At 53.6% G+C, this 10701-nt stretch overlaps 3 protein-coding genes across 5 annotated transcripts in view; 2 read left to right on the top strand and 1 right to left on the bottom strand.

The window, feature by feature from the left end:
* The window catches only part of NCR3 (natural cytotoxicity triggering receptor 3), a 31691-nt gene extending 30930 nt beyond the window's left edge, over positions 1–761 (top strand). The window contains exons 4-5 of the mRNA XM_002816722.5: positions 20–127; positions 425–761. Of these exons, the coding sequence (XP_002816768.1) occupies positions 20–127; positions 425–462 (146 nt within the window). The 3' untranslated portion in view covers positions 463–761. The remainder of the gene's footprint in view (positions 1–19; positions 128–424) is intronic.
* Positions 762–903: 142 nt separating this feature from the next.
* LST1 (leukocyte specific transcript 1) lies at positions 904–7289 on the bottom strand. 2 transcript variants are annotated; one of them, XM_009241658.4, is made up of 5 exons: positions 3339–7289; positions 2327–2454; positions 1912–2004; positions 1680–1702; positions 904–1143 (listed from the first exon to the last, which is right to left on the bottom strand). In XM_009241658.4, the coding sequence occupies exons 2-5, from the start codon at positions 2352–2354 to the stop codon at positions 985–987; spliced, it is 303 nt and encodes a 100-aa protein (XP_009239933.1). In that variant the 5' UTR covers positions 2355–2454; positions 3339–7289; the 3' UTR covers positions 904–984. The 2 variants fall into 2 exon arrangements, with proteins under 2 accessions (XP_009239933.1, XP_054414680.1); XM_054558705.2 differs by having other exon boundaries at positions 3620–7289.
* Positions 7199–9093, top strand: LTB (lymphotoxin beta). Of its 2 annotated transcripts, XM_002816721.6 has the most exons (4): positions 7199–7396; positions 7792–7837; positions 8021–8092; positions 8488–9093. In XM_002816721.6, exons 1-4 carry the CDS (start codon positions 7199–7201, stop codon positions 8940–8942), a joined length of 771 nt encoding a protein of 256 aa, XP_002816767.4. In that variant the 3' UTR covers positions 8943–9093. The 2 variants fall into 2 exon arrangements, with proteins under 2 accessions (XP_002816767.4, XP_009239930.1); XM_009241655.4 differs by lacking the exon at positions 7792–7837 and having other exon boundaries at positions 7235–7396; positions 8488–8620.
* Positions 9094–10701: the final 1608 nt, after the last annotated feature.

The following is a 10701-nucleotide window of genomic DNA, read 5'->3' as shown; positions in this document are numbered from 1 at the left end:
TCTCCATTGCCCCATGCAGAACATCCTCAGCTAGGGGCTGGTACAGTCCTCCTCCTTCGGGCTGGATTCTATGCTGTCAGCTTTCTCTCTGTGGCCGTGGGCAGCACCGTCTATTACCAGGGCAAATGTGAGTAATGGAGCCAGGGGCAATAGTGGATGGGATGGGAGGGGCAGTAAGAGAGTGGGAGGAGGGAGGACAGAGACCAGGAAGAGGAGAGCCTTGGGACTGCGACACTGAGCGGCTCCTGTCCTCTCTCTGACCAGGCCACTGTCACAGGGGAACACACTGCCACTCCTCAGATGGGCCCTGAGGAGTGATTCCAGACCCCAGAGGTCCCTAGTCCTCTTCAAAAGACCCCAATAAATCTGCCCCACCACTAACTCCTCCTTATGAGTCTCAAGTGTTTTCTTCTCCATTCTCCAGATGCCGAATCTACTCTCTCCGGATTCCCCCAACTCTGAACTCTCCCTTCCACCAGGTCTGACCTGGAAAGGTCCAAGAAGACAGCTTCCGGCTGTGGTCCCAGGGCCCCTCCCACCACCATGTGGGAGCTCAGCACACCTGCTTCCCCCAGTCCCAGGAGTCTGAGCCTGATTGTCCTGAGAAATGGGAAGGATCAGATATGACTCCTCCTTGGCAGCTGCCCTTTCCTGCCAGGCCCACACATACCCTCTTCTGGCTGTTAGGGGAGCTTGGGTCCGTGAACACTGTCATTCATGCAATAAATTACTATTTGACCCCAGAGTGGGTGGAAGGGTGAGCCACGTGTTTTTTTTTTTTAATTTTAATTTTTAAAAATTAAAAAAAAATCCCTATTCAAAGGTCAAAAAGCCACATAAGTTTTGATGATGATCATTTTGAATGGAGGCTCGAGATGGACTGAGAGGACTGAGACACAGAAGTGGGGGGACCATGGTTTTTACTGCCTGGACCACAGGGGGACCCTGTCCACCCGCCTGGGTTGAGGAAGGTGTCTGGGGTGCTCAGGTGGGTTTGTTCTCAGCAATGCAGGCATAGTCAGCTCTGGGATCCTCCTTGGTGCCTCTCTTGTCTCTGTGCCTGCGGTCAGGTCCCTCACTGCTGGGCACTGGCAGCCTCTGCAGAGATGCATAGTGGAGTTCCTGCTCTGAGGAGCCCTGGGCCTGGGACCAGGACAGAAGGTGCTGATGGGAGGCAATGCCTTCAGATCTTTCTCTGTGAGTTCTGCTTCCACCTCCAGCCTTTCTTACTTCTCTTTCTCTCTCTCTCTCTCCCCACCTCTCTCTCTCTCTTTGGAGACAGAGTCCCACTATGTTGTCCAGGATGGTCTTCAACCCCTGAGCTCAAGCTGTCTTCCTGCCTCAGCCTTGCAATAGCTGGAATGACAGGCGTGAGCCACTGTGCCTGATTCTGGAGCCTCTGTCTCTCTCTCTCTCTTTCATTGCTCTTCTCTTTGTGTCTCCCTCACTCTCATTTTCTCCCTGTCTCTCACTCCTATCCTCTCTCTCACTTTTTCTCTTGGTTTCTGTTTCATTTTCTCTTTCTCTCTTGCCTCGATTTTCTCTGCCTCTCTCATGCTCCTACTTTCTCTCTCCTTGTCTCCCGTCCCCAACCCTCCTCTCAGCGCTCAGCCATGCTTCTCCCCACTCACCCACTCAGGATCTCTCTTGCCCTCCCCCTTCCCTGTCCCCGGACTCACCCAGCTCCTCTCCAGTCTCTTTACTGGAAGAAAAGAAGAAGCTCAGCACAGCCCACCCTTTGTGCTTCTCCCGGGCCCTCCCGGGCTCCCCACCCCAGCAGGCGTGGATTCCCTTGTTGGCCTCCCAGTGGCTCCAGGGCCAGGCAGTGTTCTGGGAAAGCAGTGGGAAAGCGTGTGGGTGGGGGGCACAGGGGGCACTGCTGCGGGGGGAGGGAGGGAGTGCAGCGCTCACCTCTTCGATGCAGCCAACACAGGCAGGCGGACAGAGGGACCACTGCCAGAAGCAGGAGCCCGCCCAGCCCCAGGCCCCCGTAGATGTATATATCTACAGGGAAGAGGGCTCAAGGTTAGAAAGCCCATTCCCTCTCCAGTGTACCCCAGCCTCCTGGTTGGTTGCAGCTTTCTCAGATTCCCTCTCCAACAGTTTTAGAGGCAGAGAAATATACCCTCAGAGCTTCTCCATCCCAGACCTTAATACCTCACCTCCTACCAGGTTTCTGGGCCTCCCGTGAGGTCCCTTTCCCTCCTGCACCAGCTGTCCCCAGAGGCCTGTCCACCTAGTCATGAGCTGCATACATCACTGTTCCCCATCACTTCCTAAGCTCCCAGGACCCTCCCTATGCAGATGCAAGAGGCACTTTACTTACTCATTTTACCATCATTGCTCGGTGACATTAGGTCAGGAATCAGGGACTGGCCTGGAGGTCAGGAACTCTAGTCCTTGCTCTTTTAGGTGAAATGATCAGGGGCTAGTGACTTGCCTCAAGTTCCTCATCTGTGAAGTGAAGGGCCCTCTGTTATAATCGTTCCCAGGCTGGGGAGCCTCACTTATGTGCCAACCCTGAGCTGGGCACTTTCCATTCCTCACTGCTAATCCCCAGAACATAGGGTATCATGGTGCCCGTTGCCCAAGTAAAGACCCGAGATTCAAGCCTGGACTTTACTAGGTCACCCATCCCAGAAAGGTGGAGCTGGGGTTTAAGGCCAGCTTTGCCCAGCTCCAGAGCCCAGCCCTTTCCTCTGCCCTGGGCTGACCAGGTGGTTTGGAGGGGACTTTCTAGCCCTGGATGGTTCTAGGTGCTGGTAAGGGGATGATGGAGGGGAAGGAGCCTGGGCCTGGGTGGGTGTGGGCACTGGGGGGAAGTAGGGAGGGTGATATCAGCACACCCAGCAGGTGGGCTGCTCCCTGAGCCGCAGAGCAGAGCGGGAGTGTGGGGGCCCCCTTGGCTGGTGTGGAGAGCTGCTTCCCACAGGCAGATGCTGCTAGGGCTGAAGTGGGGCATGCAGGAGTATCTGGGGCCCCATAACTTCCCCTCAGGCACTTCCTCCCCTCCAACCACTGGTTCCTGTTTGAGGGTGAAGAGGGGGCTGCTCTCTTCACCCCAGAGCCAGATATACTGACTAGGGTCTGGAAACTGGGACCCTTCTGGGTTTAAGAGGAATTCTGGGGGGTGGGGAGCAGAAGCCCAGGTGGAGGTCATAAGGGCCGTGGGCACAGAAATGAATTGTCTTTAATTTCTTTGGGGAGCAGAGACTCAGAGGATTCCTCGACGGCCCAGGGAAACTCAAACCCATACTCTCCCTCCCCTCATCTTAGCTTCACCCCGCTCTGGGGTGTGACCATCCTTCCACCAACGTCCCTGCCCATTCCCAGCTTACCCAGAGCTTGTGGCCTGCAGGATGGACAGACTCCAAACTGGCCAGCGCTGTCTGGCTGAAGAGAAGTGTTGCCACCTCAGACATTCCTGCCCCTCCTCAGTCTGGCTTTAACTTCTCCCCCAGCCTGGGTTCCTCCCCAGCATTGTTAGGAGAGGAAGTTTGGCTCGAGGGTTAGGGTTACAACATCTTTCTTTTCAAACTTCTGGGCCTGTAGCTAGGGCTGTAATCTGCCTCACCTCCAGTCATTTCACTGATCCTGCCACTAGTCAGCGAACACCCACCTCCTTCAGGCGTCTTCCTTGGTTAACTCTTCTCTGTTACCTCTTACACTGCATCTGTTGAGACCTCTTAATCTTGGCGTACGTCTGTGGACACACGTACCCCACTCCAGTTCAGACTGGGAGTTCTGGCATATTTGGTGTTCTGGTGACCCACTTGGTGTTCTGCAGCTCTATGCAGCAGGCTGCTTGGCTGTCTGATTAACAAACACGAGAGTTAAAGGCAGCCATACTAGATCTACATGAGCCCTGTGGATAGATCAAGGACAGAAAGTTGGTGACAAGTTGGTGACAGGAAAGGAGGTGTGGGCAATACAGGTGGACTTCCTGTAGGAGGCAGCATTCTGGCATTGAACACAGAACTAAGTAAAGGCAGCGGCCTGAGGCTCTCTGGAGAGACCTGGGTGAAGGCTTCTTAGTGGCACTGTGATGGAGAAGGAGATGGGTGCTGGAGGATTGCACATCCACTCCTTGAGGAGGACGAAGACTGGGGAGCGCCTGTAAGGCAAGGGGTGAGGAGGAGATTTGGTGCCTGGGTGAGTCCATATTAATTTGCATTTCCCCTTCCAAATTCAAGAACCTTCTACTTCCTCCCCCACCCTTCTCCCCATCCTCCATGTTCCCTATGCTGAATAATATTCAGGGTTTTTTGTTTGTTTGTTTTGTTTTTTTTACATTTTATTATTAAAAAGTACAAACATAGGGTGAAATGAGAATAATTGTACAGTGAACATATTCTTAACACCTAGATGCTACTATTAACATTTTTTGTTTTGTTTTGTTTTTGAGATGGGGTCTCACTCTGTCACTGAGCCTGAAGTGCAGTGGTGAAATCATAGCTCACTGCAGCCTTGAATTCCTGGGCTCAGAGATCCTCCCAACTTAGCCTTCTGAGTAGCTAGGACTACAGACACCAGCTACCACATGAGGCTTTGTAGAAATGGGGTCTTACTATGTTGCCCAGGCTGGTCTTGAACTCCTGGTCTCAAGCAATCTTTCCACCTTAGCCTCCCAAAGTGCTGGAATTATATGAGTGGGCCACTGCACCTGGCTCTATTAACATTTTTTATTTGCTTTATCACATATTTATCAATCCATCTCACTTTTAAATATCTTTCAAAATTACAAATATCAGTACATTTTACATCTAAACCCTTCAGAAGCTTAACATTGACTGGAGTTCAGTATTTATTTCTCCATTTCTTTTCTGGCCTGAGGAAGGCAAATTTTACATACAAATCTCAAGTCAGTACTCTTTTTTTTTTGAGACAGAGTCTTGCTCTGTCACCCAGGCTGGAGTCCGGTGGTGTGATCTTGGCTCACTGCAACCTCTGCCTTCTGGGTACAAGCGATTCTCCTGCCTCAGCCTCCCAAGTAGCTGGGACTACAGGTTTGTGCCACCACGCCCAGCTAATTTTTGTATTTTTAATGGAGAAGGGGTTTCACCATGTTGGCCAGGCTGGTCTCAAACTCTTGACCTCAAGTGATCCACCTGCCTTGGTCTCCTAAAGTGCTGGGATTATAGGCGTGAGCCACCTCGCCTGGCCTAGTACTGTTTTGTTTGTTTGTTTTTGTTTTTAAGACAGAGTCTTGTTCTTGTCACCCAGGCTGGAGTGCAATGGCATGATTTTGGCTCACTGCAACTTCTGCCTCCTGGGTTCAAGTGATTCTCCTGCCTCAGCCTCCCAAGTAGCTGGAATTAAAGGCGCCTGCCACCACGCCCCGCTAATTTTTATATTTTTAGTAGAGACGGGGTTTCACCATGTTGGCCAGGCTGGTCTCGAACTCCTGACCTCAGGTGATCCACCTTCTTTGGCCTCCCAAAGTGCTGGGATTACAGGCATGAGCCATTGCGCCCAGCCTCAGTATTCAGTTTTTAAACTGTCTTGTCATCAAGGCTCTGGAGTCAGATGCTTGGTTTCAAATCCTGGTTCTGCCACTGACTCTGTGAGCTCCATAAGTTTCTTAACCTCTCTGTGCCTCAGTTTCCTCTTAGGGTTTTTGTCAGGATTATAATTATTGGCTGGGCATGATGGCTCATGCTTGTAATCCCAGCACTTTAGGAGGCCAACACGGGCAGATCACGTGAGTCGAGGAGTTTGAGCGCAGCCTGGGCAATGTGGCAAAAATCCATCTCTACAAAAAATACAAAAATTAGCTAGGCATAGTGGCATGTGCCTATAGTCCCAGCTATTCAGGAGGCTGAGGTGGGTGAATCCATAGAGCCTGGGAGGTCAAGGCTGCAGTGAGCCATGATCCTGCCATTGCATTCCAGTCTGGGTGACATAGCAAGACCCTGTCTCAAAAAAAAAATTATTAAAGTGTATAAATCAGTGGCATACACATGCTAAGTGCATTTTGTGGGTCAGCTATATCATTATTAGTATTACGGAAACACATAGAGATGTTACCAAGAAGGGGAGATGATTGGAGCCACTTCCAGCTTCCTCGGACCTGGTCTTTCTTCCCTTGACTCTTTTTTTGTTTTTTGTGTTTTTTTTTGAGACAGAGTCTCAGCCTGTCGCCCAGGCTGGAGTGCAATGGCGCAATCTTGGCTCACTGCAACCTCTGCCTCCCAGGTTTAAGTGATTCTCCTGCCTCAGCCTCCTGTGTAGCTGGAATTACAGGCACGTGCCACCACGCCCGGCTAACTTTTGGTATCTTTAGTAGAGACAGGGTTTCACCATGTTGGCCAGGCTGGTCTCGAACTCCTGACCTCAAGTAATCCACCTGCCTCAGCCTCCCAAAGTGCTGGGATTACAGGTATAAGCCACCACCCCGGCTCCTCCCTTGACTCTTAACCACTCATGCTGCCTGCATCTACCATTCATGTGGTCCTTGCTGCTTTGTTTTGGTTATTCCTGCATTTGTTTGTCCTTTTATTCATTTATGTATAAACATTTAGTAAGCACCTACTAATGGATAGGGCTCATTGTAGACTTCGAAGCTCTCTGAGGATGGGAGTACGCCTCGTCCATCTGTCTTTACTTTTTGTAGCAAGGGAGGTAAAGCTCCATTTCCATCCCTCCTCAGTGAGTCAGTAGTCAGTGGTGAGGCTAAGGCTTACCTCTCCCCTTCTCACTCAGCACAGGGGGCTGGAGATGAGCAAGGGAATGGGAGGAGGTCAGCCCAGTATGGGAATCAGTTCTTCTCAGGGAACCCAGACATCCATCCCTCAAGATCCAGTCCTTGTCCTAGTCCAGCCCTTGACCTCAGAGACGGGATCAGCTCTTCCTCCAGCACCTACCTTGAGGGTATAGAAGAATGCAAACCACACTGGAAACCCGGAGATCTGTGTTCTCATTTCAGCTCTGCTGACTGGCTTCCTGCAAGCTACCTTCCCTCCCTGGGCCTCAGTTTCCCTCTCTGCTGAGTCAGAAGATGTCTAAAGACCCCTTTGGTTCCACCCTGAGAGCCTGTCTCCCTACGCCAACTTCTTCCCCAGTTCAGAGAACCCAGGCATCCAGCTGCCCCACCCCAGCTCTGGGTAAACAGGAAGCTGGGTGAGGGGAGCAGGGGTGTGCGGAAAGTCCCAGCCAGGTGTGCAGGTCTACAGGGAGGGGGTGGCCCCGTCCCTGAGGTATGAAAGCCCCCTGCTCTGGCTCTGGTTCAGTCTCAATGGGGGCACTGGGGCTGGAGGGCAGGGGCGGGAGGCTCCAGGGGAGGGGTTCCCTCCTGCTAGCTGTGGCAGGAGCCACTTCTCTGGTGACCTTGTTGCTGGCGGTGCCTATCACTGTCCTGGCTGTGCTGGCTTTAGTGCCCCAGGATCAGGGAGGACTGGTGAGTGGCTGCAACAGGCCCTGGTGGAGAGCTGTGTCTTGCGGGTGCTTAGCTCCCTCTGGTTGTGCCTGTGGTCTTTGCCCCCTCTGGCTCAGCTGGCTCGGCTGTCCCTGGTGGGGATGTCTCGTCTCTTTGCTGACTCTCTTTCCATGTTCCTGTGATGTTGTGCTTGTGTCCTGACATAAGCCCCTTGTGTCTCCTCTCCTCTTCCCGAGGCACATCTGTTTCTCTGCCCAAGTACCTATGCCTTGCTTGTTCTCCCTTCTAGGGAGGTGTGTGTTGGGGATGGTGCTGGTGGGAGAAACCCCAGGCCTGCAGCTTGGGTCCATTTTCAGAGGGGTAGGGGTGACATGAGCTGAATCTGAACTCTGGGCACTGTGACCCCACCCAACCAGGTAATGGAGACGGCTGACCCCGGGGCACAGGCCCAGCAAGAACTGGGTAAGAGCAGACTGTCTCTCCTTCCCCGCTTCAGCCCCTCAGGGGCTCCCAGCTCCCGGCTGCGTCCCCAGATACCTCTTCCTCTAGGAATCCAGGCTCTCCATCCCTGCGCCCTGTCCTCTCAAGGGTAGCCTGCATGGGTGGCTGCCCTGGCCCCAATCGTGGACTCTTTGCCCCTTCCAGGGTTTCAGAAGCTGCCGGAGGAGGAGCCAGAAACAGATCTCAGTCCCGGGCTCCCAGCTGCCCACCTCATAGGTAAGGACCTCCAAGACCTGAATAAGAGTGTAAATAATCCGAAGGTTCCAGTTCTGCTCGCCCAGAGTCCTTCGGCTCCATGATTCCAGTGCTCGGTTTCCCACCCGCTTCACGACCTTTTGCCGCTCGTGCCCACCCTTCCGCTCGTCCTCGAAGTGTAGTTTCTTCTTCCCTCCGGTGCAAGCAAAAGCCGGCCTGGAGGTCCCCACCACAGCGTTCTGCACCCCACATCCATGTTCTCTCGGCCCCCAACTCGCACTCATCCCAGAAACAGCACCATCCCCCCTCCCCCGGCCCGGCTTGGCTTCCGCAGGGGCTAAAAGCCGCCACTCCCCCAGAAGTCCCAAGCCTTTAGGATCGCATTCCCAAGAGCGCGTGGGCCCGTGTCTCCGCAGGCGCTCCGCTGAAGGGGCAGGGGCTAGGCTGGGAGGCGACGAAGGAACAGGCGTTTCTGACGAGCGGGACGCAGTTCTCGGACGCCGAGGGGCTGGCGCTCCCGCAGGACGGCCTCTATTACCTCTACTGTCTCGTCGGCTACCGGGGCCGGGCGCCCCCTGGCGGCGGGGACCCCCAGGGCCGCTCGGTCACGCTGCGCAGCTCTCTGTACCGGGCGGGGGGCGCCTACGGGCCGGGCACTCCTGAGCTGCTGCTCGAGGGCGCCGAGACCGTGACTCCCGTGCTGGACCCGGCCAGGAGGCAAGGGTACGGGCCTCTCTGGTACACGAGCGTGGGGTTCGGCGGCCTGGTGCAGCTCCGGAGGGGCGAGAGGGTGTACGTCAACATCAGTCACCCCGATATGGTGGACTTCGCGAGAGGGAAGACCTTCTTTGGGGCCGTGATGGTGGGGTGAGGGAATATGAGTGCGTGGTGCGAGTGCGTGAATATTGGGGGCCCGGACGCCCAGGACCCCATGGCAGTGGGAAAAATGTAGGAGACTGTTTGGAAATTGATTTTGAGCCTGATGAAAATAAAGAATGGAAAGCTTCAGTGCTGCCGATAAAGATGCTGAGTTGCGACACACGTCTTAATTCAGGGTGGGTGCACGGGTGTGGGTTAAATATTCTCAGTACTCTTCTGGTTGCTTGAAACAATTCATCACAACACAATGTATGGCCTTTGCTCCTAGGGATGATGGTCTGCCTGTCCCACCCCCTCCTTGCCTCTGAGTGGCCAGGCCCCACCATTAGTCCAGTTGGAGGGTGGGAGGAAGGGGGACTCCTCAAACTCCGAAGCTTCTCCAGGCATCCTGATTTTCAGGGCCACATGGTCCCAACCAGACTCTGCACCACACTCTTTTCTCTCGGGTCCCCCCCAGCAGTGAGAGGGGTCATTACAGAGCACAGCAAGCACCACTCAGAAAGGCCCAGCAGCAGAGTAAGCCCCTATCATGACAGAGGAATGAAGCCTGGAGGGGCCCCGCACTTCTCCCCCTAGAGCTGCCTGAAGGCCTGTCTGTCTCCTACCCCACAGTCAACTCTTCTCCTCCAAGGAGCTTAATTCAAGGCTCACGGGGTCTGAAGGGGAGGAGGCTGAAGGAGAAAGAAGGGGAGAATATTAGAGAGAGATGGGGATGGCAGGAAGGAGCCTGTGGTGCCTGAAAACACCAGGAAGTTCTGGGGAGGAGGAAAAACCGATGCCCCACTTAGGGTGTCCCATTTACGGTGAGGCGGAAAATCCTCACCTTTTTTTCACACTTTAGGTCCCCCCTTCCCAAAAGTGAGTAAGTGTGGGTGCTTCTGGGATGAGTAACAGTGTCCCCCATTACTTCATGACTGACTTTCAGCCACAGGCTGGAGGAGGCAGAGGGTGACCCAAGGCCCTATCTAGGTCACCCCAATGGGTCACCCTATCCCCTCAGCCTACCACACGGTTTTCTCCTGCCTGGCACCCCAGGGCTGGAGGTAAAGCCTAATTTCCGAGCTCAGTGGGGACTCCCAGTCTTGGGGGGCTCAATTTCTGTCTCCATATTTGTTTTTGGAATTATTATTTTTTGAGACAGGGTCTCGTTCTGTCACCCAGACGGGGGTACAGTGGCATGATCATAGCTTACTGTAACCTCAGACTCCTGGGCTTGAGTGATCCTCCTGCCTCAGCCTCCTGAGGAGCTAGGATTACAGGCATGCAGCACTACACCTGATTAATTTTTAATTTTTTTGTAGAAACAAGGTCTTGCTATGTTGCACAGGCTGATCTTGAACTAGTGGGCTCAAGTGATCCTCCCACCTCAGCCTCCCAAAGTGCTGGGATAACAGGCATGAGCCACTGCGCCCCACCCTTATTTGTCTCTGACTCTTTCCAGAAGAGCCTTCATCCAGGGAGGAGGTGCTTTTCTCTTTCCAGATCAACCACCTCTCACCTCTCCCCTCCTTCACCACAAAGACCAGTGGGACCAAGCCGGCATGTGAGTCCTTCACCCACATCTTATTCCTATGTTTCATTCTTTTTTAAAAAACAGAGACAGAATCTCACTATGTTGCCCAGGTTGCTCTCGAACTCCTGGGTTCAAGTGATCCTCTCATCTTGGCCTCGCAAAGTGGTGGGATTACAGGTGCATGCCACCACATCCAGCGGTTTGGTTCCTTGTTCTTTATTGTCCTCAGTCTCTTCGA

The sequence above is a fragment of the Pongo abelii genome, chromosome 5, assembly GCF_028885655.2.
Source record: "Pongo abelii isolate AG06213 chromosome 5, NHGRI_mPonAbe1-v2.0_pri, whole genome shotgun sequence".
NCBI lineage: Eukaryota > Metazoa > Chordata > Mammalia > Primates > Hominidae > Pongo > Pongo abelii.
The sequence above is the reverse complement of the archived record's forward strand: the minus strand, read 5'-3'. Positions and strand labels throughout refer to the sequence as shown.